The sequence below is a fragment of the Meles meles genome, chromosome 12, assembly GCF_922984935.1.
Source record: "Meles meles chromosome 12, mMelMel3.1 paternal haplotype, whole genome shotgun sequence".
Lineage (NCBI taxonomy): Eukaryota > Metazoa > Chordata > Mammalia > Carnivora > Mustelidae > Meles > Meles meles.
In genome coordinates this window covers 4,302,319-4,327,672 of record NC_060077.1, presented here as the reverse complement: position 1 = coordinate 4,327,672, position 25,354 = coordinate 4,302,319, and the positions used below count along the sequence as shown (strand labels likewise).

The window sequence follows — 25,354 nt, the reverse complement described above, 5'->3', positions numbered from 1 at the left end:
CGAAAGTGGCCCTGGGCCTTGGCAGGCACCTGTGCTGGGCTCGGCGCAGAACAAACAAGCGCTGAATACCGCGGGTGGGAAGAAGGCAGCCCCCCACGGCACAGCCGGAGGAGAGGAAACAGACCCTGGAAGAAAATTTGGCAGCTTGAACCTTTATTTTTTAGTATTTTTTTTAAAAAGCATAATTAGAAACTTTCAATACAGAAATAATCCTAGCAAACCATTTAAAAGTTTTGTTGTTCAACAGGAATTTCACCTCAGGTCCACCAGGACGTCAGTCCAGCCCTGTGAGTCTCCCCACCCCCACCCCCCATTCATGCGTGTAACACTCAGTGGGACAGGCACACTGTCGTCACCAAAATCAGCCCACCACCTGGGTCTGGACGTCCAGTCACCAGAGCCACAGCCAGCTCCCAGCCCGGGCTGGAGAGCACCGGGACCCCTTCCCCTTGTTGCTTGAATCTGCAAGCACTGCCGCACGGACGTCACGTGAACGCTCATTCTGGAAGACGCTGCCCGCCCCGGAGTCTCGAGCTCTCTGCATCCTGCCCGGGACCTCGGGTCACCCCGCACAGCCCCGAGGACGGAGGCCACACTTTCACTCCCGGCCCCCAACCAGTCAGAAGATGCCTGTCCGCTGGCCCCACGGCCGCCCTCCACAGCACCGCGTCCCCAGGCCCAGAGCTCCCCCACCTCTGCAGGTGGCCCCAGTGAAGGCCTGCTCCCAGACAACCACAGGCTCTTGGCAGTCTGGGGAAGCAGAGAGACAGGTCAGAAGAGACCCCCAGTTTTTACTGATTAAAAACCCACCAACAGTGTTAACATGGAAAATCTGCAGTGTGATCTGTGATGTGATTGTCCAATCAGGGCTTTGCCTGGAAATCACCTAGGAAAGGAAATCTAACAAAACACATCATGGTGTTGAAATAAATTACTCCCAGGCTACGTGATCCTTTTAGGGGAAAGGTGAATGATGAAGTGTCCCGAGGGGGACAGTAATCAAGTGCAGATGATCCTGGCTTTTTCCTCCAGGGACCAGGGTCAGAGCTGGCTGGCTCCCAGCCCCGGCTGCCATTCCCTCCCACCCGCTAAGAAACCCTCCTGCTGCCTTTGGACCTGAACAGTCCTGTCCATGACCCACGGCTGCCTGCCGTCACCTCTGACGCGGCACCCCAGTCCCGCAGCGCCTGGCGCCCACTCCTCACGCTCAGAGGTGCCCGGGGTCGCAATGGGGACCCCAGAGCTCCGTGGAAAGCCCCAGGCCGATGCAGACGAGGGTGGGAGGCCTCTCCCACCGAGAAACGGCCAGGAAGGCAAGGCTGCTCTGCCAAGAGCCCGGCCCCACAATGACAGGAAGCCATTCGATTTTTCTAAAAACACTGGACCCAAAGTGGGGAGGCCACAACATTTGCTGCTGTGCCAACCAAACCTCAGGAAGAGAAAGTGTGAGGAACTTCATTCATTTGATTTGGCTTCATTTTATGTATTAAAATAACGCTCCGCAGTGCCCCTGCAAGCCCCCAGCCCTGCACAAACACACCCCTACCTTTCTGTTGGAACTGAAACAGGCTGGTATAAATTAAAAGCCATGGTTTCCCTGGGTTTGTAGGTCAGAGGCATCTAGAAGGCAGGACAAGAAATCTGGTGACCAAAGGCAGGAGCAAGTCTTCCCGTAAGCCAAAAGGCTAGGCCTCCAATGAGAACCCCCAGGCCTACCTCAAGGCCAGGTTTCCCCCAGCTGCCAGAATGGTTCCGGGGGCGGGGGAGGGGTGGGGAGGGAAGAGACACGGCACAGGCCCCAGAGAGAGGGGAGACCCTACGTGCCAGGGACAGAAGCCGACGGCCTGGAGGAGAGAACAAGTAGCATGGAAGACCCGCTCCACCGGCCCAGGTTGGCAAAAAAAACGTGGCTAGAACCCGATCCTGTCTCCTCAGGCCGTGGGCCGCCCGCTGGGGCGGGGAGGGGCGGGGCGGGAGGGTCTACTGCAGCAGGCTGGCTGGCGTGAAGGAGGCGGAAGCCGGAGCAGGCCGAGGGGGGCGCGGCTGGTTAAAGCAATATACATTATGTACAGACTCTGGTTAGTCGGTCCACTCGGCCCGCAGCATCCTTGCCGGGCCCAGGTGCCTTGGCCAGGGGCAGGGGCACCAGAAGGGAAGGGCAGGTCATCCAACACCTTCTTGGCACTCAAGGGGGGAGGGGAGGAAGTGCCGACGGTGGCGCCTCCCGATACAAAAACGTGGAAAGAATTCTTTAAATAACGGCACGAAACTGAGACTGTCCCCGAGGAACCCCGCAGGGCCTCGGGCCGGGGAGTGGCCGCAGCGCAGTCTCTGCAGTGGGCTGGGGGGGCATTAGCAGCAGCGTTTCTTTCGTTTACTGTTCTTCGTGAGCTTCACCACGTCGTTCTGTTGCTGCTGCTGCTGTTTGGCTAAGTTGTCTTTCTTGGCTCGGAGGACCAGCTCTGTGATGCAGTTGAACATCTGTGAGGACGAAGGAGGCGGGGTGGGCCTCAGACCCAGTGGCGAGGCCCAGTGGCGAGCCCCTTCGCGGGGTCACGTCTGCCCGCTGGCTCGGCCGCCGCCCTGGGCCCCGCTCCCCATTTGCTATTTCTACTCGTGAGGGCTTTTTGTACGTAGGTCCTCAAACCCTTTCCAGAAGGAGCTGGTCAATTCTAAAGGTCAAAAAGGAACTATATCAAAGCCCCGAGAGCTGTGTCTTAGGGAAATCAATCTCAGGGATTTTCCAAGCTTTCCTCTAAAGAGACTGAGAACCTCTCCACCTGGAATCCTGCTCTGGTGCCGGGCCAGAGGAACGCAGAGCCTGCCCACTTCAAGCCACGTCACTGCACATCCCCCAAGAACCTTCCCCAGACCCCACCCTAAGACGTCCTTGTGGTGCCAGGATCCAGTGGATTCCCCCCGCCACTGCCCGCCAACCCACAGTCCTCTCCTCCGCTCTGCCAGGAAAGGCATCAAGCACTTGACATAATTTGCTTCACTTAGTGCTCACAACCCAGGAGGCAGGGACTCTCACCACACCCGATCTACAGAAGGAACAGGTAGCAACCTGGAGAGATGAAGTCACTGCCCAAGGTCCCACAGAAAGGCCCGTCTTGTGATCCCAGCCTGACTCCGAGGCACCTGGGCTCCCTGTCACCATGCAGTCGGGTGTCCAGGACACAGCGGGGGATCCAGGCTTCCCTGGTCTCCAGATTCCACACACTGTGGGGCAGGACTCACCCAACGCTACGAGCAAGGCCTGCTAGGCTTGTGGCAAAAGGTCCCGCTTCTCTCCCACAGACTCACAACTACCTCCCAGCAGGCCTAGCAGAAGGGAAGCTGCTCCTGGCCGGAAGCACAGTGGCTCTGCGGGAGACCTGTCTCCCCAGGAGCCTCTGGGGGACGCGCAGCAGGGCCCACCTGAAGCCTGGAGGCCACAGGGAAGCAACCAGGCGTCTGCAGGGAGGCCAAGGCCCCAGGGAAAGCCTTGAGAGAGGACAGGGGTAACGGGTGGGGCCAGGGAGGACAGTGAGGCTGAAGACTGAACAGGAACCCTGTGTGGCTGGGCTGTGGGCTGCGTCTCAGTGTGACTCGGCCTCTTGCAAGTTGGGTGACAGACCTCAACTTGGAACCTCAGGTCAGAGGACTGTCGAGACACAAGCTAACACCTGCAAAAGGCCTAGTGCGATGCCTGGCATCCAGCAGGCCCCGAGAAATGGCAGTTACTAGATTTTCTGTCAGGCACCCACGTGCTCTGGAGAGAGGAGGGCTGCAGCAGTGGGACAGCGCTGGGGCCTACTCCCTCCCGTGCCCCCTGCCCCTGGGGCCCAGGCCTCACCTCTTCCACATTGACATTCTCCTTGGCGCTGGTCTCAAACAACTGGATCCCCATCTGCCCTGCGAATTTGTAGGCATCTTCTGTCTCCACCACCTTCCGCTCAGGGTCGTCGTTCTTATTCCCCACTTTGAGACAAAGCATAGTCAGCCCAGCCCTGCAGGAGTACCCCCTTGTCACCCTCCAGGCCACTGTCCCCACCCTGGGGGGGGGGGGGTCCAGCCTCACCTAATATTCGGCACACATCATCACAGTTTTGGTTGATTTCATGAAGCCACCGCTTAACGTTGACAAAGGACTCCGCGCTGGTGACGTCATAAACCACGATGACGCCGTGGGTCCCCCGATAATACCTGCAGGGTCAGGATCTGTGTCAGAGCTTTAGCCTAGACAAGAGTAGCCCCTTCACTGAGACCGAGCCTGCCCGCGTCCGGATGGCGCTCAGGGAGACGACGATGGGGCACAGGCTCCCCTGCACGACACCCAGCAGCCGCCCGTCCGAACCCGGCCAGGACGCTCAGCAGCACTGCTGCGCATGCTCATCCCCAAAGCACTGGGGAAGAGGGAGCGGCCCTGAGGTGGTCAGTCAAGTTGTTCGAGTCTGCCACTAGCCTGAAACGTCTTTGCAGTTCTTGTTTTAGGTTTAAAATGCAAGTAACTTGGGGCGCCTGGGTGGCTCAGTGGATTGGGCCGCTGCCTTCGGCTCGGGTCGTGGTCTCGGGGTCCTGGGATCGAGCCCCGCATCGGGCTCTCTGCTCCGCGGGGAGCCTGCTTCCTCCTCTCTCTCTGCCTGCCTCTCTGCCTAGTTGTGATTTCTCTCTGTTAAATAAATAAAATATTAAAAAAAAAAATGCAAGTAACTTGTATTTGATGTCCTATCACCACTGAGCTTGTTTTAACATTGAAAGAATTTTTCTCTTCAAGCCTCTTAGTAAAATGCCACTCCAAGAAGACACACCAGTGGTGAAGCCCCACCAGCGTGTCACTCACTCCACTGCTGACCCTGGGCTCATCCGTGCCGGTGGCAGCGAGCGCGTGGAAGCGGTGTGGACATCCGGGCACAGCCGGACAGAAGCTGTCCCAGAGGTGCCACCATCCGACCGCGCAGACCCTCTGGCCTGAGCTCAGCCAGAAAGTCTGGAAGGCAGAAGGACGTGAACATTCCAGACGCCATAACCCAAGCATTTACAGTTCAGAGGGACAGACGGAGGCCGTGGACCCCACACGCCAGCCCCCTCGCTGCCCCCGCACCAGAGCCTCCGTGCGGATGCAGCCGGCAAGGCTGTGCGCGCCGCCGCGTCCTCACGACCAGCTCGTCGGCGCCCTGGCCAACTCTTCACTCTCTAGGCCCAGTCACAGGAAGAGGCTACCCGGTGCCACCTCTGAAAGGCTGCGGAACCCCGGGAGGGTGAGCGCAGGCACCGCGACGCACCTCCTTCCTCAACTATAAAACGGACACGAGTACCTGCTCTTGGGACGGCTGCGAGGAATAAAGGAGAAGACTTCTGCTTCCGCAAGGGCCAGTCAGTAAACGGTAGCTCTCCACCATTATTACTATTCCTTCAGTGACAAGCCGGGACCCCTGACAGGGGCAGAAGGAAACCAAGGGACAGCGTGCAAGGCCGCGGCCGAAGACCAGGGCTGTGAACAGAAGTGGCTGCGTGGCGCCCCGGGCTCCAGCCCCCTCAGAAACCTGCGGGGTCTCCCCGCGCTTCATTCTGCCCCACTCGGCCTTGCAGGAACGCAGAGTAGCTGCCCCGGGGAGCCCGCACCGTGAAGCCGGGCGGGGGCCGGGCCCTCCGAACCTGCTGCTGCTGGAGCGCCAGGTCATCGCCCACCTGGGCAGGCATGCGCACCAGGACCAGGGCGACAGGTGACTGTCCCCGCCCAGCAAAGGTAGTGCGAGCAGAGGAACCCACTTCCAAGCTCTCCTGCATTGAAGACTACTGAAAATACCAAGAAATGCTGAAAGGGCTTTATCGGAGAGCGAGAACCAGTCTGAGGACGAGATCGGGGGCTCAGAGCCCTGACAAGAGGGACACCGGTGCTTCTGGGCCTCCCGTCACCACTGCCACCGGTAATCACACCCACTCAGCCCCGCTCAGCTCCGTGCCCAGCCCAGCACCCAACACTTTATATCCACTGTCCCATCAGTCTTCGCAGCAACCTGGTGTGACAGACATGAGGGCCACCGTTCTACCCCTGAGGCCACGTGAAGGATCTGCTGAAGTCCCGGTGTCTGGGTGTGACTCCTGGTCCAGGGCCAGCCATCAAACGGGCTTCCCTTCCTCACCACCCAGCACCTTGTTACTCACTCCTCCCTGACGTGCACCCAGCCGTGCTTCTCTGGGCCAGCAAATCCCAGCCTCAGGGAGACAAGAACCGGGGCGACAACGGGGCTCCTGGTTGGGCTAACAAGACACAGTTTTAGTTTCTCTTTTAATGCCCCGAATCAGAAATGGCCACACGACCACACCCCGACTGCTCCCATCCCTGAGAACGACTCCTGAACTCTCCCCAAGACTCCCTCCTCCTTCCCCAACTCCCGGCACGGGACGTGGTCTCTCCGTGCCCCCTCGGCATGGTGTGCGCAGCGCCTCCTGCCTCATGAGGCACAGAGCAGTGGACATAGGATGGAGCTTCCTAAGCTTCCCCAAGACCGGCAAGATGGCAGCAGGGGGCTGAGCCCGGGCTCCCAGCCACACTGTGCAGCACTGCCCCCTCCTCGAGTACCCAAAACACACACACTGCCCTCCACTGGCTGAGCTGCGCCGTGTCCCCACCAGGAGGAGGAGGCGGTTCACCCTCTCTGACCTAAAAGGAGCTGACCTCAACGTGGCCACAGGCTCCTCTGCACCCCAGCCCACTGCCCCGCCCAAAGCCCTTTGCACAGCCACGGGCCAGTACTCTCGGCCACCCTGAATTCCCAGAGCGGCTTCAACCCACAGGAGACATCAGGGCATGGGCCTCAGCCCCAGTCCCTCGGGGTGGGGCCAGCAGAGAGCAGGGCTGTGGACTGGACCAGAAGGCAAGAGCTTTGGCATCAAATGGGCCTCACTTCAACTGTGCCCTCGCTGGGCCTCAATTGTCTCACCCATAAAATAGAAATAGTCACAGACTCCTTATTCGGGATTAAGTGAAACAAACTCAGTAAAATCCTCAGCGACAGTCCCAGCTCAGAGTAAGGACATCTGGGCTCGGGGCCCAGACCTCCCGACCTTGACAGGTGGTCCTGTTCAGGTCTGGATGCTTGGGCTGCCCACGCCATCCATCCTACCCCAAGGAGCCTCGGACCCAGCCGCCCTCCTTAAGGCCTTACTGGCAATTGCTAAGACACAAGGGGACTCGGGCAGATCGTCGGCAAGTAGTCACAGAGAGCTGCACCGGCAGCGGGGTCTATGGCATCCCCGGCCACGGCGCCCGTGTGCTGGCACCACTGGCCCAGTGACAGAAGCCCCTCCTGCTCGGGCTGCTCAAGCTCCAGCCCCTCGAACCAGCGCAGCCCACCCACTGGCCTAGCCCCTCTCTCCGCCTGGCAGCACCTCCGAGAGTCCCCCCACGACACCCCCCGCCTCCACCATGAGGGCTTCTCACCCCTCAGCGTCCCACCGCACACGAGATCCTGAGGAGTCTCCGGACGGGCGGGCAGCCTGGGGTCTGTCCTGTTTCCAGGCCAAAGGGAGGAAAGGGATCTCTGGCCAGAAAAACACACTTTCCCAAGAGACCCCCGTCACACAGGAACTTCGGGCAGAGGCAAAGGAGAGGTCTATGAAAGAAGCAACTACCACAGGCCCGACAGCGGCTCCTTCTCTGCACACATGGCGGGGCGCCCCGGCTCAGGCCCTGGCGCTCACTCACCAGGCCCGCTCTCAGAAGTCCCTCATCTGTAAAATGCAGAAAGCAACAGTGCCGACAGCGGTGGGCGCAACGAGATCGTCCGGGTGAAGCCCGAGCACAGAGCACCTGGCACAGAGGACTTGGCATTAAAGCCAAGCCTAAGGAGAAACCCTCTGGGAAACTGAAGCACAGAGAGTTGAGGCAACTTGCCCAACGTCACACAGCAGAACAGAAATATAAATTCCAAACCGTCTTCAAAGCCCTGCTCCTTCCTGGAGGCTGTTCTATTAACAGCCCAAGAACCGAGAGCCCCTCCGCAGGTCCACAGGGCTCCTGCTGTCGGGGGCTCCAGCTGGGTCCCCCCTTTCCAGCTATGGACCACAAAGGTGCTGCAGCAGCAAAGGAGGGCAACCCACTGGGTGAACCAGGTTCCTGGTAAAGAGCTTTGGGGAGGCAGAGGAGGCCTCCCGACGGCCTCCTATGTACCAGGGCTCCTTCCCGGCCTCTCAAAAAAGAGACGCCTCCTCCAAGTCGGGGTGAGGGACAGGAGCCTGCATGGCCGACCGTGGCGGTCACGGCCAGCACCGAACAAGAGTCACTCACCGTGCCACATCCCTGTCCTCCCATTTTACATACCGAGGAGCTGAAGGCCAGGGGGTGAGCTGACTGACTCGTACTACCCGGCCAGCCCCCAGAGCCACGGCGCTCAGCCACCGGCTGCCTGTGGGCAGCAGCCCACCTTGTCGCCGCCTCCTCTCACGCCACGCCAGCTACTGTGGCCAGCAAGGAGCTTGCCTCCTGACAGCTCAGGGGCCCACCGCAGTGACATTTCAGGGAGCCCAGACACCCGACACTGTGTCCAAATACAGGTGGCGAGGGGGGAATGGCGGGGGCCCGCCCGACTCACGTGGAGGTGATGGTCCGGAAGCGCTCCTGCCCGGCGGTGTCCCAGATCTGCAGTTTCACCTTCTCCCCGTTGATCTCCACGGTCCGGATCTTGAAGTCCACTCCGATCGTGGTGATGTAGCTGCCTGCGCACACACACACACACGTCAGCCAGGCCCACGGGGCGCCCCGTCCGGACACGGCCTCAGCCACACAGGGGACCCCCCGCCTCCGCAGTGCTCCCTGCTGACTCTTTGTGCCCAGCGCGTTCCAGGCCCCGGGGACACAGCCCTGAACAAGAATGACAAAGCCCACAACGCCATGGACCCCTCAGTGGAGGTGAGGGCGAGAGGACACAATGAGACGAAGTGAGAAAGACCCCGTTTCCAGAGTGAGGAGCCCCACAAAGGAAGGAGAAGCAGGATGAGACCGGGGAGGGGCAGGCTCCTTTCATGAGAGGGGCGGGCACAGATGTGTCACAGTGGCCTGAGCGTGCTGGGAGACCCCGGCCACACTCGGGGTTTCTTTTTCCTGTGCTATTCCCAACACTGTAAATGACCCACAACATTCCCGTCCTAACACACAGGTCACCACCTGCATTTTGGAAAACACTGCTGCAGGCAGAGGAGACGGAAGTAAAAACAGCAATGGGGGGGGGGGGCGGTGACAGGAGGTGGAGCAGCCCAGGCAGAGGGACCAGAGGCCACGCCTCAGGGTCTTTGTGCCATTTTCATGAGCTTGGCCTTTCTCTGGCGTGTGGCAGCACGGCACTGAAGGGTCTGAATCAGAGCCTGAGCCTCACTGGAAACACTTCATTCGGGCATCTCTGTGAAGACGGAGTGGAAGAGAAAATCTAGCCACTGTCCTGTCCCGCCCGGCTGACCAACAGCAACATTCCTGCTCTGTTTGGGGCGGACTGTGTAACACAGTGCTGCAGGCAAGACCCACACACGCCCAACTACGTGGAGCGCAAAGGAGGGGTCAAAGTTCAGGGTGGGGCAGAGATCGAGGAAGGCTTTGGGGAGGAAGCCACACTTGGGCCTGGAAAAAACAGGCACCACTTCCAAGGCCGAGAGAGGGTGGGGGGCAGAGCCCCGAGCATCTCATCAGTGGAGCCCCGGGCTGCTGCTCAACATCTTTACCCGCCGCCGCGTGGCCCTCGCCCCAGGGAAGCGCAGGGCCCTGGTGTCGGTGGTGCCGAGCTGGAGGAAGCCCCGGTACGAACTCTGCCCGTGTGAGAAGGCCACAGACGCGTGCCAGCCCAGGAAAGAGCAGCCAGAGACCCGTATGCAAGATGAATTCACCTGTCGGGTGTGGGATGGGCAGAAGCTGCTGTGACGCTTTGGCCCAGAACCAACGATGGACTCCACTAAGACGCTGGGGGTAGAAATGGAAAGGAGACCCTGCCCGGGAGACCAGAGCTGAAAGCTCCCAGGAGCGAGCGAGAGGGGCACAAGGAGGAAGAGCAGCGCTCCAGACGCTGAGGAGCTGCCCTGCCCGGGAGTTCCCATCCCTAAACGGGAACAGCAGCACCGCCCGGCGGCTACCGTTGGAGGGATTCCTTAGTCCAGGCCTAGGACTCCGGGCGGCTCAGGTAACCCTTGCAATAACCCTGCGTGGGAGGGACGCCGAGGGGTCCCCCTTCACAGATGGGCTGAGACTTAGTGGCGCCCAAGGGCACACGGGGCAGACGACTCTTCCCGACTTCACACCAGGGGTGCCGCAGGGCTGCTGTGGACCAAACCCAATTCTCTACCAAGAGGGAAGTGTTTGCCACGTAATCACTTCCTAATTGTAGCGCGCTGCCCGACCACAGCACACGAATTCCGACGACAGAGTCATGTTCAGTCCTTGATCGGAGAGGCCAAGCCAACCGGAAACCTCTGCAATGAATCTGACATTCAACAAACAAAAACGTGTCCAGCTTCCCCAGCGATCAGGAAAACACACACTTCGGTGATGGCACGTTCTGCCCACCAGCGTAGCAAAAACGAAGACTAAGACGCAGAACTGATCAGAGCTGACAAGGGGCACTTCTAACCGCTTCAGGGGGAGCGTCACTTAGCACAGCTTCTTTAAAAGGCAAGTCAGCATTTTCAATTGCCTTTAGCCCCTGACCTCATTAGGGTTAACTCCCCTTCTACACAAGGATGAACATACAACCCGCCCCACCTAATGCATCACTTAAACCAGAAGCAGCCAGAAAGCACGCGCACATCGGGAGCACAGCTGCTGAAGGATGAAGGTCCACGCACGCACGGCCCAGGACGACCCACAGGCATTCGGAAGAAGCAGAGGTCTGCTAGAGATGGGGAAGAACGGAAGGCCAGGTGCCAACCCACCACATGCGGAGTTGAAAAAAAGCCAGGAAGACACACTGCGCTGGACAGAGGCTCCCAGGGCACCAGAGCAGGGGCCGGTGAAGGGCTCCCATTCTTCACCTCCTGAGTCTGCCTGTTTGACATTTTATCCAGGCATGTACTAACTCGTAATATTCAACTTTTCTTTTTCTTCCTTAAATGCTGGGGCACAAGAGTCTCTCGGTGGAAAAGGGCTGGGTCCACAAAAGGAAATTTTTGAACCAGACAGACAGCAGGCGAAGGCCCGGCCAGGTAAAGGGATCTCAAACCCAAAATACTCCAGCAGCACCCCAGGGGCACACTCACCTGAGAAAGTGTTGTCTGCAAAACGTAACAGTAAACTGCTCTTGCCCACACCTGCGGGAGAGAAAGCAGGAGATGAGGGGGGGCGTGCGTCCTCCCTCCAGCCCAGTCCTTCAGGGAGATGGCACCCAAATGCGGACTCTTAGAAGCTCAGCAGACCCATCTCCCACCTCAATGCTGCTTTTTATCTCCCTGATCGGCCACACACCAAGACCATCTCTCCCACTCAATGTCTGACCTCTCCCTCTGTCCTGGTGCGAGATAAGCTGCCCGAGTCCCGTGGGGAGAGATGAGAAAGGGGCTCGTGCCCAGGCCTGTGCTGATGAGACCCAGAGGAAGATGACAGCAATAAAGCAGGGGGAAGGTCAGCCACATGAAACAGCCCCAAGTGTGTCTAAGCCACACGGTCCCTAGAAAAGCATACACTGTGAGTGGAGCCCCAGTTTGCGTGCAGCATGAGACGAGGAATTGTGGACCTGAAAGGGACCCTTGAGATTATCGAGGCCATTTTACAGGTGAGAAAACTGAGGCCCAGACAACAAAACCAACTGCCAGCCGTCCTCCCCCTGCTGATGTCACTGCCAGCTGGATTGGTGGGGGTGGGGAGGTCCACCTTACACTTGTCAGCCCAAGAGCTCACATGTGCTCAGACCGTTTCACTTACCACAGCAACCCCTAGCTTACTTGTCCCAAGAACAAGCAGAACCCCATAAGCTCGGCTTCCCTTTACTTTAAAACGAGCAGCACTAGCCTTTGCACCTGCCCTGTCGCCCCCATCCCATCCCCTACCCCTGCCAAGCCTGAGGCTGACTGGGTGAACCAACCACAGAAGGAAAGAACCGGTGCCCACAGAGCTGTGTGTGCGATGGACCCCTGGACACGCCCGTAATTCCTGCTCCGTCTCTGAAGAGGCACCGGGGCCGCAGGAAGCTAAGCAGCTGGCCTCCGGGGCCTCCACGGGGACGCACGGGGCTGCACGGTGAAGCCAGGGCTCTGGGGCGCTCTCCTATACACCCTGCCAGGGCAGTCTTCCTGCATCTGGTTCAGAAAATGGAACCAAAAGACCCCAAAAGGGCTCCTGCACCTCCCTGCTGTCAGATCCGACGCTGCCTCCGTGTCTCCCGCGTTGCTTCTCGAAACCTGACCAACCCCAGACATCCTCTCCAGCCAGCCCTCACTGATGCTCTCTTCTGGGAACTGTCCAGGGACACCCAGAACTTGATTCTTGGAGTGAACCTTCCCTTCCCAAGGACTGGGGTGCGGCTCTGAGCAGACGGGTGCTGCACCCGCAGTACCTGCTGCTCAGCTCCTGGGCCTACAGTGCTCCTGCTCCGGGCCACTTCCTCATTGTCACCTCCGCGAGGCTTCCTGCTGAGCCCAAGGAAAGCCCAAGCCCTGGGCTGGGTCCCTCACCGCGTTCTGCCCAGCGCTGACACCCCATCAGGCCTGCCGGCTCCTTGGCTTCCTCCTGGAGCCTTCTGGGTCTGCTTACTCAGCTAAAAGCTGCGTCTGGGCCACTAGCTGCGAGTTCCTCTAGGAAGCAGATCTTGCCTGCCTTGGCCTGGATATTTGCAGCGCTGGAAGCGGGGCTCAGCACTCAGCAGACACCGACAAAGCACGGCTGAATGAACTCAGGACCAAACAACAAACGCCAATCGCACTGACAGCTTTGCCGTCTAATGCTGTGACCACGGCGCTCACCAAAGCCAAAGCAATGGTTTTCAGACTTTCAGGGGCAACAGAATCCTTCTTGAAAATTAAATGTTATCGGAATCCCATATATCTAAAACAGGTGTGGAGGGTGTGCCTGGGTGGCTCAGTCAGTTAAGCGTCTGACTCTTGGTTTCGGCTCAGGTCATGATCTCAGGGTGAGACTGAGCCCCTCGTCCAGCTCTGCACAGGGCATGCAGCCTGCTTAGGGTTCTCTCTCCCTCTCCCTCTGCCTCTGCCCCTCCCTTCCCACCGATGGCACGCTCTCTCTCTCTCAAAAGCTAAAATAAAATAAATAAAAGTAAGGGGAGTTGCTCTCTCTGCAAGAAGCAAGGAAACAGCAGTGAGCCCTCCAACTTGGCCTCTCCGAGTCCCCTTCACTCACGCCCATGCTCAGCAGAGCTGCTGAAAACCACCAGGCTGCAGAACGACCACTACGGTCACCACAGTAACTGCTGCTCTGGGCCTGACCCCAATCTCCGGCACTGCTCTTCCCTTTGAAAGGAAGAGAAACCCACCCTGAGAAATGACCTCTCTTAAATATCCCTGAAGAGGCCTCCTCGGGAAAACACGCTCTTGCACTCATCCCACAGCACTGGCGAAAGGGAGGACGTAATAGGTACCAATCTACCTTCAGCACTGCTGAAGACAAGGGCTTCCCAAGAACCGTACAGAGCACGAAACCCGACGAGTCCAGCCCCATCACCTTCTACCCTGCGAAGAGCACAGGCAGCAGAAGACAGATTTTTTCGGCAAACACCGCACGTGCCCCTCAACCATCACCCCTCTCCCCTGCTCCCTGCCTCTCGGCCTACACAGACACTCCGGTCCTCAAAAAGCCCCCACAAAAGTCCCCACCCTCAGCCCTACTCCTCCCTTGGGCTACAGAAGGTTCCCTCACCATCTGGGCTTCAGTTCTGGACAGCTGAAGTCCCTGAGACCTTCGAGTAAAGCGTTCACAGTTTTAATCCTGGCTCGGTCACCCACTCACTGTAGAACCTCAGACAAGTCACTTCCTCTCTCTGAGCCTCAGCTCACTCATGTGCAAAGTGAAAGGCTCTAACTAGTTCTCTGACGGCCACTCCAGCCTCCAGGTTCTAAGAATGAGGCTGGCTGGCCACACAGATCAGACGAAATGCTATTACACTTCTGTGCTAAAAAGTCAGAAGAACATTGGAAAAGCCATAAAGAAGAGCTGCAAAAGCTGAGGGCATGTATTCCAGAAGCATGTACAATGTGGCAGAGTGGGAAGAAGAACTCCAGGTTTTGTAATAAAGAAAGGAACACTCATTGAGGGCCTGTCGGGCCTGACACCAGCTGCTCCCCCATCGCACTAATGTGCAATAACGCTTGGCTTTGCCTGTGATGAGCTGTGTGACTTCGGGCAAAGCATGCAGCTCCTCTGAGCCTTAGTTTCCTTATGTGACAAACTGCACAGGCAGCAGGTGAGAACCAGATGAGAGTGTCCACAAAAGCATTTGAAAAACCTGAAAGCCTCCCCATAAGGAGCCAGTCCTGGGCGGTCCCTGCTCCTCTCCTCCTCGCTCAGGTGCCATGCTCAGTCTGAACCGAGGCTACCACCTCCCAGGCTCATAAGGGTCCAGCTTTGACTCCTGTACCGGATGTACTTCTACAAGCTCAGACTGAGCTAGGAGCCAGCCACATAACTTAGTGAGTCTTCTCCCACACCTGACTTCTGAGTGAAAAATCAACACAGCAGGCAAAACGTACTGTGAGAAAGGGGGCCAGAACCACCCCCTCGGTTTTACAGAGAAAAGCCAACAAGCTGCATCCTCTTGCAGAGTTTATGCTTTTTCATTTTTGGATATCAACACAGAAGCCCTAGAGGAATAAGGACCCCTGACTGTGGTGGACTTACTTTCTCTCCAAAGGGAGAGAAATTACCCTGGTGTCGGCCCCTGGGATCAAAGGCCGGGGCTGAAATCAAATCCTATAAAAGCGTAAGTCTCGGGACCCTGAGGAATGCCAGACTCCATCTCCAAGGGTTAGTCTACACAGCTCATCTAGGTTTCTTTCATTCAAACCACAACGAATCCACCCTCCACCCATCTAAGTCCTTCCTTGACCACAGCTACTCTGCATCTCCCTCGTTGGCCCCTAACTTTTCCCCTTACCTCTCCCTTCCACCAGTAACCACAGAAACCTCAGCCATCCTTCACTGGATCCAAACCACCAACCACATCCCAATCTAGCCTCGCAGTGAGATCAAAACCCACTCACTTCCACAGCCAGCTATGGCCCAGTGTCACTCAGCACTCCTCCATCAGCGTCTCCCAACTCCTTTGATTTGCCCCCCCCCACCCCCTTAAAAATCCATGGGCTCCACCACCAATCTGGCCTCTGCCTTCGGTCATATGACTCCCCTGCCCTCAACGCAGGTCTGGTCTATAAACCTGGCATGCTCCCAAGCCTCCTTCCCCATCATATAATCCCAGCACCTCAGCTATGCTCCCATAAACCTCCCAGGGCCTGCCTCCCTGACCTCTTGGTCACCCCATAAACCTGCTTACCTGCCACACTCCAAACACCTCTAAAACCCTCCACCCTTTCCCAGGAACCAACCTGTCTTTTCTAGGAACTTAACACTGATTCATTCATTCATTCAACAAATGTGTTTTAGGCACTTACTGGTTGCAAGGCCCTGCACCAGGCCCTGGAGAAGATACACTGCACGGAGCTAGGAGCCCTCCCAGAGAGCATACGTGGTCAAGCCCTTTTGCAATATTGCCTGACCCTCCTCCAGTACCCATCTAGTCTACAGTACATAGCAGCAAACACGTACCGAGCACTCTCTACGTGCAGGCACTGTTGCCAACACTATGTGTGCATTATCTCACCGAACGCTCCGTGAGCCCTGAGAGGCAGATGCTACTATTACTCCATTTTACAGATGGGGAGACAGAACCACACGGGTAATAACTCAGCAGGAATGTGCCAGGCCCTGTGCAAGGTAATCCCATGAGAAAGGTTCTGGGATTATCCCCAGTTTACAGACGAAAAAACTGAGGCTTACAAACGGCACTAATAATCACATCAATAGCTACCACCTACCCAGGGCTGACCTTAAGGCAGGCTGGGCGCTAAGCACTTTCCCCGCTTTATCTCATCAGTCATACCACCCAGCAAGGCAAGTCCCCACTTCACAGATGAGGGAACCGAGGAGGGAACTGAGGCTCACAAAGGCGAAGCAACTTGCCCAAGGTCACGGAGTAAGGAGGCTGGTAGTCCCAGAACTCGAACCCGGGTCTCTCCAACTCCAGGCATCGCGCGACTTGACCAAGGTCACACGTGAGGCAGGGGCAGGCGCGGCGAGAGGACCGGGGGCCCCAGCCCCGACCCCCATGCGCCCAGCCCCTCCGCTCCGAAGCCGGGTGCCCCAACCTCACGTCGAGGCCGCCCGCAGCCCCTCTGCGCGCCCCTAGGGCCGGCGACCGCCAGGCAGCCCCGCCCCGCGCGGGCCGGCACCTCCCCGCCCGCCTGCCCGCCCCGAGGCCCCCGCGGGCCGCGCCCGGCAGGGCCCACGCCGCGTCCGGCCGCCGCGGCCCTCACCGCTGTCGCCGATGATGAGCAGCTTGAAGAGGTGGTCGTAGTCCCGGGCCATGGCGAGCGGGGGAGGCACGCGCGGGCGGGCGGGTCGGTGCTGGCCTCGCGATCCGCAGCTCCCTCCGGGCTGCTTCGGCAGCGGCGGATCCACTTCCCGAACAAACAGCCGGAACTGACAGAAACACCTCCCTCTTCTCCCCCTCCTCCTCCTCTTCAGCAGCCGCCGCCGCTGCCGCCGCCGCCGCCTCCCTCCTTCCCGCCCCGCCCCGCCAGCGCGCAGGCGCAGCGTTTGACACCGCCTTTGCGCAGCCGCAGCCGCGTTCAGCCGCGCCCTCTCCGCGCTCGCGCCCCGCGCAAGCGCCCTGGCGGACTCCCGCGGGCGCGGGCGCGGGCGCAGTCTAGCCTTCCCTGCGTCTCGTCGGCGAAGGTCGCCGCAGCCGTGCGCGGCCCGGGGATTCGGAGAGCGGGGTCGCTGTGGAGCCCTGAAGGACGCCGAGAGCGCCGGAGAAGCTCGGCCGTGGCCCGGGGCGGACTGGCTCCTGCATCTTCCGAGAGCCGCAGGCGCTGCGGAGACGGAAAGACCGGCACGCAGTGACCTTGGAGGCGGGGCTTACGCCGAGCTCCCGGTTTCTCGAGACCCGGGATCCGGACACTCCGCCCCCTTCCGCACGGACGCCGCCTCCGGGGTGCTGGTCCCGGGCCTGCGGACCGGACGCCTGAGCGGTCGCTGGCTGCCCAGTGTTGAGGGCCACGAGTCGCCTGCGGAGCGGAGCGTGAGAGGAGTGTGGCCTTTGAATCACCTCCTGGCCCCGTGACCCCATGGAGCCTGAGTTGCCTCCTTGGTAACACGGGGAGGACAGTTCCAGGGTCAGCGCCCCGTCCACCTTGACGCCGAGCCGGTGTGAGGGGCGCCCGCAGCCCGAAGCAGCAGCTCCCTCGGTTTCGATTTCACACCGCCTACACAGTCACATCTCAGAAGCGTGTGGTTAGGAAGACCTGGGCTGCCGGGAGTTAAGCGGGATTGGGTTTATCATCAGCTCCAGTTTTTTTCCCCCGTTGTGGAGTAAGTTCCCACCTGGCCTGAAAGTGAGATGCTCCTACTGCCATTCTGAGTAGAGAATTACAGGGAATTCGAAGTTCTACAACCCTGTCCCTTTCCAGTCAAGTAGCTGTTAAATATTTCTACTCGTTTTATCATTTTTAGTTTGACTTTCTAAGAAGTAATACTCATGGTCAAAAAACAAACTGTACAGAAGCTTACCCCAAAGTACAAGTTTTTTCTTCAGACCCACTCTGCCCAGGTAACCCTTGTTACTAAGTTCCTTGGACACCTAAAGATATCTAAGAAATATTTGTTGAATGAATTAATCAGTGCCCCTCAGTGAATTTCTGTGTCTGAGCAAACATGTATAAATGTTGCCTTTTCTCTTTACCAACACGTTTGGGCATTCTGTCATTTAACAGCTGTGTGGTATTACGCTGTCCTAGGGTTATACTGTAATTTAACCACTCTGCTGTTGATAGGCACTCATGTTGTTTATAATTCTTTTTTATAAACAAGGTCACAGGGAAGATCCTCGAACAGCTCATGGTGCGTCCAACTCAAGTTTTGAGTTGTTTTTCTAGGAACTAAGAATCAAGTGTGGGGGCGCCTGGGTGGCTCAGTGGGTTAAAGCCTCTGCCTTCGGCTTGGGTCATGATCCCGGGGTCCTGGGATCGAGCCCCACATCGGGCTCTCTGTTCCGCGGGGGGCCTGCTTCTCCTCTCTCTCTGCCTGCCTAGTTGTGATTTCTCTCTGTCAAATAAATAAAATATTAAAAAAAAAAAAAAGTGTGGTGCTGTCAAAACAACATGGGCGTGGAACCTGAAGGTACTGCCTGGGAGAGGAGCTGCTTGTATGCCCTTTTTTTTTTTTTTTAAAGATTGATTTATTGCAGAGAGCAGAGAGCAGGCAGAGGGCCAGAGGGAGAGAGAGAAAGGACTCCAGGCAGACTCCACACTGAGCGTGGAACTGTCACTTTGAGATTTAGGATAAGTCACATGACATCTTGGAGTCCATTTCCGCACAGAATAGTTGTGAGGCTTAGAGAGGTTTGTAAATTATCTGGCACATACAGGCATGAGATAAACAGCAACATGCTGTTAGCCATGAGCATTTTGCACTGACTCATTCATACTTTCAGCTGTTTCCTATTGTAGACACCTGTTACACACGTTTCCAAGGCAGCCTCCTGGTATCAGGTGGCTGGATACTTTTACTCAAAAGTAGAGCAGAGGGGCACCTGGGTGGCTCTGTGGTTAAGCATCCGACTCTTGCTTTTGGCTCAGGATGATCTCAGGTCCGTGAGATGGCGCTTCCATCAGACTCTGCTCAGTTCAGAGTCTGCTTAAGTTTCTCTCTCCCTCTGCTTCTCCCTCTCCCCAACCTTGTGCACACTCACTTGCACTCTCCCTAAAATAGATAAATGAATTTATTTTTTTGCTCATTTGTCAGAGAAAAAGAGCACAAGCAGGGGGAACGGCAAGCAGAGCAGGGAGCCCAGTGTGGGACTCAATCCCAGGACTGGGCTTATGACCTTAACCAAAGGCAGATGCCTAACTGACTGAGCCACCCAGGCATCCCTAGATAAATGAATCTTTTTTTTTTTTTTTTTAAGATTTTATTTGACAGCACAAGCGGGGGAGGCAGAGGGAGAGGGAGAAGCAGACTCCCCACTGAGCAGGGAGCCCAGTGCAGGACTTTGATGTCAGGACCCTGGGATCATGACCTGAGCTGAAGGCAGACACTTAACCAACTGAGCCACCCAGGTGCCCCAATAAATGAATCTTAAAAAAAAAAAATGCTGAATCGGCCATAGTGAAGACCAGATTTCTGACTTGCCTGCACGTGTCTTCTGGAAAACAGTAGGCATTAATCGTTCATTCAGTAACTATTTAGTGAGTGCTTACCACTTACTATATGACATAAGTTGTAGAATAGAGCATTTCCCCTCCAGCAGCTGACAATCTTCTCAGCGGTAAGACATACTCACAAAGAATTACAAACAAGATAATGTAATAGATAAAGCAGCTGTCAAATGAGCGGTCCAGACTTCAGAGGAAGAGAGCTACCACTTCTCACTCAAATGATGGGGAAGCTTTCCTCATAAAGAATTCATGATGGAATTGGAACTTAAGAGCCTTGAACAACAGGTGTATTTAGACAGCAGCTGTCACCGTCTGAGAATCATCAGTTTTGGTTTCGAGGGGGAATTCCCTATTGGCCAGGATATGTGCCTGGTGTCCCCCGAATGAAACGGAGCATATTTCCTCCAGAAACATCGGGTGCTTTTAAAAAAAATTTAATTTTACTTGGCGGGCAGGGGGCAGGGAGTGCGCAGTAGGACAGAGAACCTCACACAGGCTCCAAGCCCTGCGTGGAGCCCAGCATGGGATTCAGTGTCATGCCCCTGAGATCACGACCCAAGCCAAAAATCAAGTCGGACACTAAACTGCGCCTCCCGGGTGCCCCCTAGAAACACTGCTTTATGTTTATTTAAACTACAGTTCAGTGGTAGGCTGTGTTCTGGTGGGCGGATCGGTAGGTAGGTGGATAGAAGTAGGGAGAAAGGAAGAGGGAGAAAGAAACTATAAATGTACAAAGCTATAAGCCGCGGGGACCTGAGGTGGGCCTCCGTAGGCGCCACCGATGGGAGGGGCTGTCCTGCTGTTCTGAACAGCCAGTTTACAGAGGAGACTTCGCGGTGCCACCTGTTTGCACGGAAGAAACGGTAACAGGGAAAGTTTCTGAGCAGAGGAGCAATATCAACGTCTTATTTTTTTTTTTAAAGATTTTATTTATTTATTTGACAGAGAGAGATCACAAGTAGGCAGAGAGGCAGGCAGAGAGAGAGGAGGAAGCAGGCTCCCTGCAGAGCAGAGAGCCCGATGCGGGGCTCGATCCCAGGACCCTGAGATCATGACCTGAGCCGAAGGCAGCGGCCTAATCCACTGAGCCACCCAGGCGCCCCTCAACGTCTTATTTTAGGAAAGTAGTCTGGTGCAAGCATCCACCGGAGTGGATTTCCGCTGCTGAACTTTCAAGGGGGGTCACTGCTGAAGCCAGGTGTGGGGGCAACAGCAGGAGGGGACAGATGCAAAGGACAATATGCAAACCACATCCACTAGAGAAAGCAGTACTGCAAAAACATAGTCACGGAATTTACCTGGCAACTGGGTTCATTTGCTAATACAAAAAATACTCATGTGCCTGCTGGGTGCCAGGCACTGAAGACCTAACATGAGCCAGACAAGGCCCATCCTTGTGGAGTTTACGGTACAGTAGGGAAGGACAAGTCATTCCTTCACGTTTGAGGGCTTCCCGTGTACCAGGCACTGACCGATGGGAAACATTAGAAGTCAATAAAATTTTTAAATCTCTACTTTCACGGAGCCTCAGGGTCATGAGTTTAAGCCCTGAGCTGGGCTCCACGCTCGGCATGGAGCCAACTAAAAAAATACGTGTCTGAAGAGAAGGGAAGAGTGGGGACAGCAGCATGCGGACATTCACCAAAACGGACAGTGACAGCAGAGTCGGGTGTGCTCCTTGTTCAAGAATTTGGGCAGTGAATGAAAAGTGGAACTGGTGGTGATGAGAACAGTGGGGCCAAATGAAGTATTTTTCAGGATCACACAGTGGAGGCTGAGCAGCTGGTGAGGAGTCCAGTCAGGGAGTAAGGGTTGAACATGAGCTAAGGGCGCTTTGTTTTTTTTAAAGATATATTCATTTAGAGAGAAAGCGTGTGCGGGGGTGGGGGACAGAGGGAGAGGGCCAGAGAATCCCCAGCAGACTCCCTGCTGAGCAAGGAGCCCAATGCAGGACTCGAACCCGCCATCCTAAGATCATGACCTGAACCAAAATCAGGAGGTGGAAGTTTGACAGACTGAGCCACCCAGGCGCCCTTATAGAGCTCAACTGGCAAACGGTCGGGAAGTGTGGTATCATCAGCAGGGAGGCCGGGAGGGTCGAGGAGAGGGGACCTCGAGCCTGAGGCCTGTGACAGCCAGTGGTGCTTCTAGGGGAGCAGTAGGAGAGCGAAGGTGGGTGCAGCAGGGGCCTGGAGGGAGCTGTGAAATCCAGATTTCAGACTGGTGAGCAGTAGAATCAAGTTGCTGACACAGGCAGTGGAGAGGCAGACATGCTGCGATCGTTTAAGTAGGAAGAAGCAGGTGGCAAAGCAGAATTGAGAACGGGCGGGGGAACTGAACGCCAGGGACTTTGAATGAGGAGTCAAGATGGGACACCTCTAACACACTGGTCCAAGAGGGAGGGAATAAAGAAAGTTTTGATGGAACTGCAAACTGGCCTTGATCCCACCCCTGCATGCCTGGTGCCGTTTTGGGAGACTTGGCAACAGCCTTGCCCTGCCCTCCGGTAGCCCCAGAATCGAGTGAGCATTAAGTTCCCCGCTTGGGGGACCATCCTGGTGTTCCCTGGACATGGCAGGCACTGGTGTCTCTGTTGCATTCAAGTGAAGCCACACGGAGAACTGGCGAAATAGAAGGAGCATCAGAAATAATGCAGTTGAACTCTCTCAAGTTTGTATTCCGTGGGATGTGGACCAAGTTTGGAGGCTGTCACCAGAACACAGGGGTTTGACCCTGTGTTCTCTCCCCTCTTTTAGATTAGATCTGTGGTTTCCAAGTGTGGCCTGGGAAGCCCAGGGCTCCCCAAGACCCTTTCAAAGGATCTGCAATATGAAAACAGTTTCGTAATACTGAGATGTTACTTGCCTTTTCCACACTCGCCTGCTCACAAGTGTATAGTGAGGTTTCCAGAGAGACTACTTGATATAACGCAACAGACTGAATGCAGAAGCAGACATGAAAATCCAGACATTAAAGAGACATAAAAAAATGCAAAAGAATGCTGCTTTCCTCACTAAAATGGCTTTTGTTTTGGAAAACCGAGTTCTATTTGCTATGGTTACTTATGGCAACATGTAATGGGCTTATTACTTTTAAAAGCACAGCTTATACAAGTTGACCAGTTTTGATGTCTACAGTGGTATCAGTAAGAGACGTAGAAGCAAGAGGTTTTTGGGGTCCTCAATAATTTTTCAAAGTGTAGAAGGGTCCTGAGGCCAGTATGTTCGAGAAATGCTGGATCAGATACTGTTGCACCCGGCCTCCCTTGAGGTGAAAGGACAAATGGTGAGGAGCTAACGTGGCTTCCATCCGGCTGATACCATCTTGACCAGAGAAATTGGTCTCAGAGAAGGTGATGGAGCATATTCCATGCGGGGGACACACAGGAGAGTCACACAGAAACCCCACTGAGGGGGTAATCCTCGGACCAGTTTTTCCAGTTTCCTGAGCTCCATCAGTATCAACACTCTCCTTTCAGCCAGCCAGGCTGCGGGGGACCCTCCTGACACAACGGGAGGAAACACAACGGGAGGAAAGCCCCATGAAATGCCTGGGCTCCATGTCTTAGGAAAAGTGAAACCCAGTCAGTCACTCCACAGAACCGCATGCCAACAACTGGGCTAGTTTCTCTTGTTGAATTCACCTTCCCAAATTGTTACGGAACGAACGGCCCTCGGGCCTGGTGACCAGAGGATCAAGAAAGAGAGGCTTTTCCCAGTTCCACAAGCCAACTGGCTACAAGAGCTTACAGATACTCCTTTCCACCTGTATCTCCACTTCTGTCCTCCTAAAACAAGGACCAGCTCCTTCGGGCCTCACCCGTACCACTCAAACAATGATGGCAAAGGGTTTTCCTGCCCGGGCACAGGAAGCGCCAGCCCGGTGCTGACACTTCTCACGCCATGTCATGGATCCAAACATAGTAACCATCGCTTCTCAGAAAGAATTGGATTTTAAGTTCGGAGATTTTTACACTTCGGACCCCAAAAGTTAACCAGGCATCTGCAGATTCTGGGCCCAGCAGGAAGACCTCAGGACTTGGGACACGCTGTCGTACTAACGGTCCCTGTGCCTCAGGCCCTTCCCGTTGACATGGCTCGTTTTAATGCTCATTGTCCACCAAGCAAGCAGCTCCGGGTGCCCGGCCTCATGCCCCGTCCTGTCACTCTACAGGTGAGGACACGTGGGCTCCGGGGAAGGAACATGCTTGGGTCATCTGGCTTGACATCAGCAGTGAAGTTGTTCCAGCCTGCCCCCGCGTCCAGCTGCTCCCCAGCAGTGCACGGCCCAGAGCGAAAGCGCCATCTGCGTTTCCTTAAAAGCCTCTCAGGACCTAGATCTTTCAGCGTGGCTTTTCCTGTTTCTCCCTATTGTTCTAATCTAGAAAGGCTTGAAACAATTTACGACACGTCCATACAGACTCCTACTTAAAAAAATATTCCTAATGACCGATCTTGTTTCCGAACCTGCTCTCAGTAGAACGAGGATGTGAAATCCCTGCAAACAGAAGACTCAGTCCCGCAGGTCCCTTGCCCCGGCTCCCAAGCCGGCATCACAGCAGGGAGCCAAAGGGAACTTCCCTGGAGGCTTCATTCCTAGAAGGGATGTGAAGCATGTCACCTGCCCCCACATTTTAAAATACTCTTGATGTGCAGAATTCCAGAGGCTCCCAGAGTTAGGTGAAGAAGGGATGAGAGGCTCGATTTCATTTTCCCTGGGTTAACTAGGGGCATATTTTGTCACTGCCTTTCGGACGCATGCACAGGACAGCAGTCTCCGCCCTGGAGCATCACTGGGAGTCACTGTCTTTTTAAAGTGTCCTGTGAATGGGGTGAGGTACCGATCAGCCCGCGTCGCATCCGCGTGGAGCCCCAGCCAGTCTCCTAGAGCCACTCAGACATGCACTCAGGGTGCTGCACAGGACGTGAGAGGGCCGGAGGCACCGGCTGTGAAGAACGGAAAATGCCCAGGCCTAACTAGCCAGCACGGAGGAGCAAAGCCAAGGATATGTGCTCTGGGGACAGACGGCCATTAATGAGCCGTATGACCCCAGGCGAATGACTACATACTCTCCCAAATTCCCTCCTCTGGAAAACAGTAACCATGGAGAAGCTACTTCACAGGCAGAAAGGATTAAATAAGAAAATGCCAAATGTCATTTGGGGTGAGGTTATAATCACTATTGGAACTTTGAGAACAAGAGAGTCTCAGAGCTCCGTCCCAACTCCTTCATTTGACAGATGAGCACGCTGGCCTGGAGAGGACGGACAGCCTGCCCCAGGGGAAGCGGCTCCGCCAATCACGGGGGGGCAAACAGCTTTGCTTCTTCGCTGCGGAGCACCACTTCCTCCGGGGCATCCACACAGGGCTGCTGTTTCTGGGACTGTCGACAGGGTGCTCTGTGCCTGCTCCGCTGTCAGGCCTGTGACAGCCCTTCGAGGCTCACTTTCCGGAGCCCGCACCCCCCTGCAGACTGAAGGAATGCACTTCAACATGCTCCGGGAGCCTCTGAGTCATCTCTGCGAACCAGCCTCCATCCATCCGTCCTGGACGGAGAGCTCTCATCCTCCTCCAGTTTCTGGAACTAGGACCTGGTGTTTTTCCTTTGGATCTTGCTTCCTGAGTGTCTTCCACCTCTCAGTACATCAGGTTTCCCTCCCAACTTCACACCAGGGGCTGAATGCCAGAGACAGACAGAAGCATCTGTTCTAAGATCCCGGAGGAAACACTGAAGACCGCACCTCGGAGCTTACCGCACTTTTCCAGCCCACGGCCCCTCACACAGAAACTCCATCTGCGGCCCCATGGCTGACTGGCCGAGGTGACCGCATGTGCAGACAGCTTGTTGGACATCTGCCCCAGGCAGCTGAGAGGCTGCTGATGACCGTCTGAATCCCAGCAGCAGGGAACAGTTACCATGGCTACCGAAAGCTGCACCCATTGGTGGCTGTGG

At 56.2% G+C, this 25,354-nt stretch overlaps 1 protein-coding gene across 2 annotated transcripts; it reads right to left on the bottom strand.

Moving 5' to 3' along the window:
* Positions 1-136: 136 nt before the first annotated feature.
* On the bottom strand, positions 137-16,700 carry RAB35 (RAB35, member RAS oncogene family). 2 transcript variants are annotated; one of them, XM_046024333.1, is made up of 6 exons: positions 16,501-16,700; positions 11,224-11,274; positions 8,580-8,703; positions 4,064-4,188; positions 3,839-3,963; positions 137-2,481 (listed from the first exon to the last, which is right to left on the bottom strand). In XM_046024333.1, the coding sequence occupies exons 1-6, from the start codon at positions 16,550-16,552 to the stop codon at positions 2,353-2,355; spliced, it is 606 nt and encodes a 201-aa protein (XP_045880289.1). In that variant the 5' UTR covers positions 16,553-16,700; the 3' UTR covers positions 137-2,352. The 2 variants fall into 2 exon arrangements, with proteins under 2 accessions (XP_045880289.1, XP_045880290.1); XM_046024334.1 differs by lacking the exon at positions 3,839-3,963 and having other exon boundaries at positions 2,375-2,481.
* Positions 16,701-25,354: the final 8,654 nt, after the last annotated feature.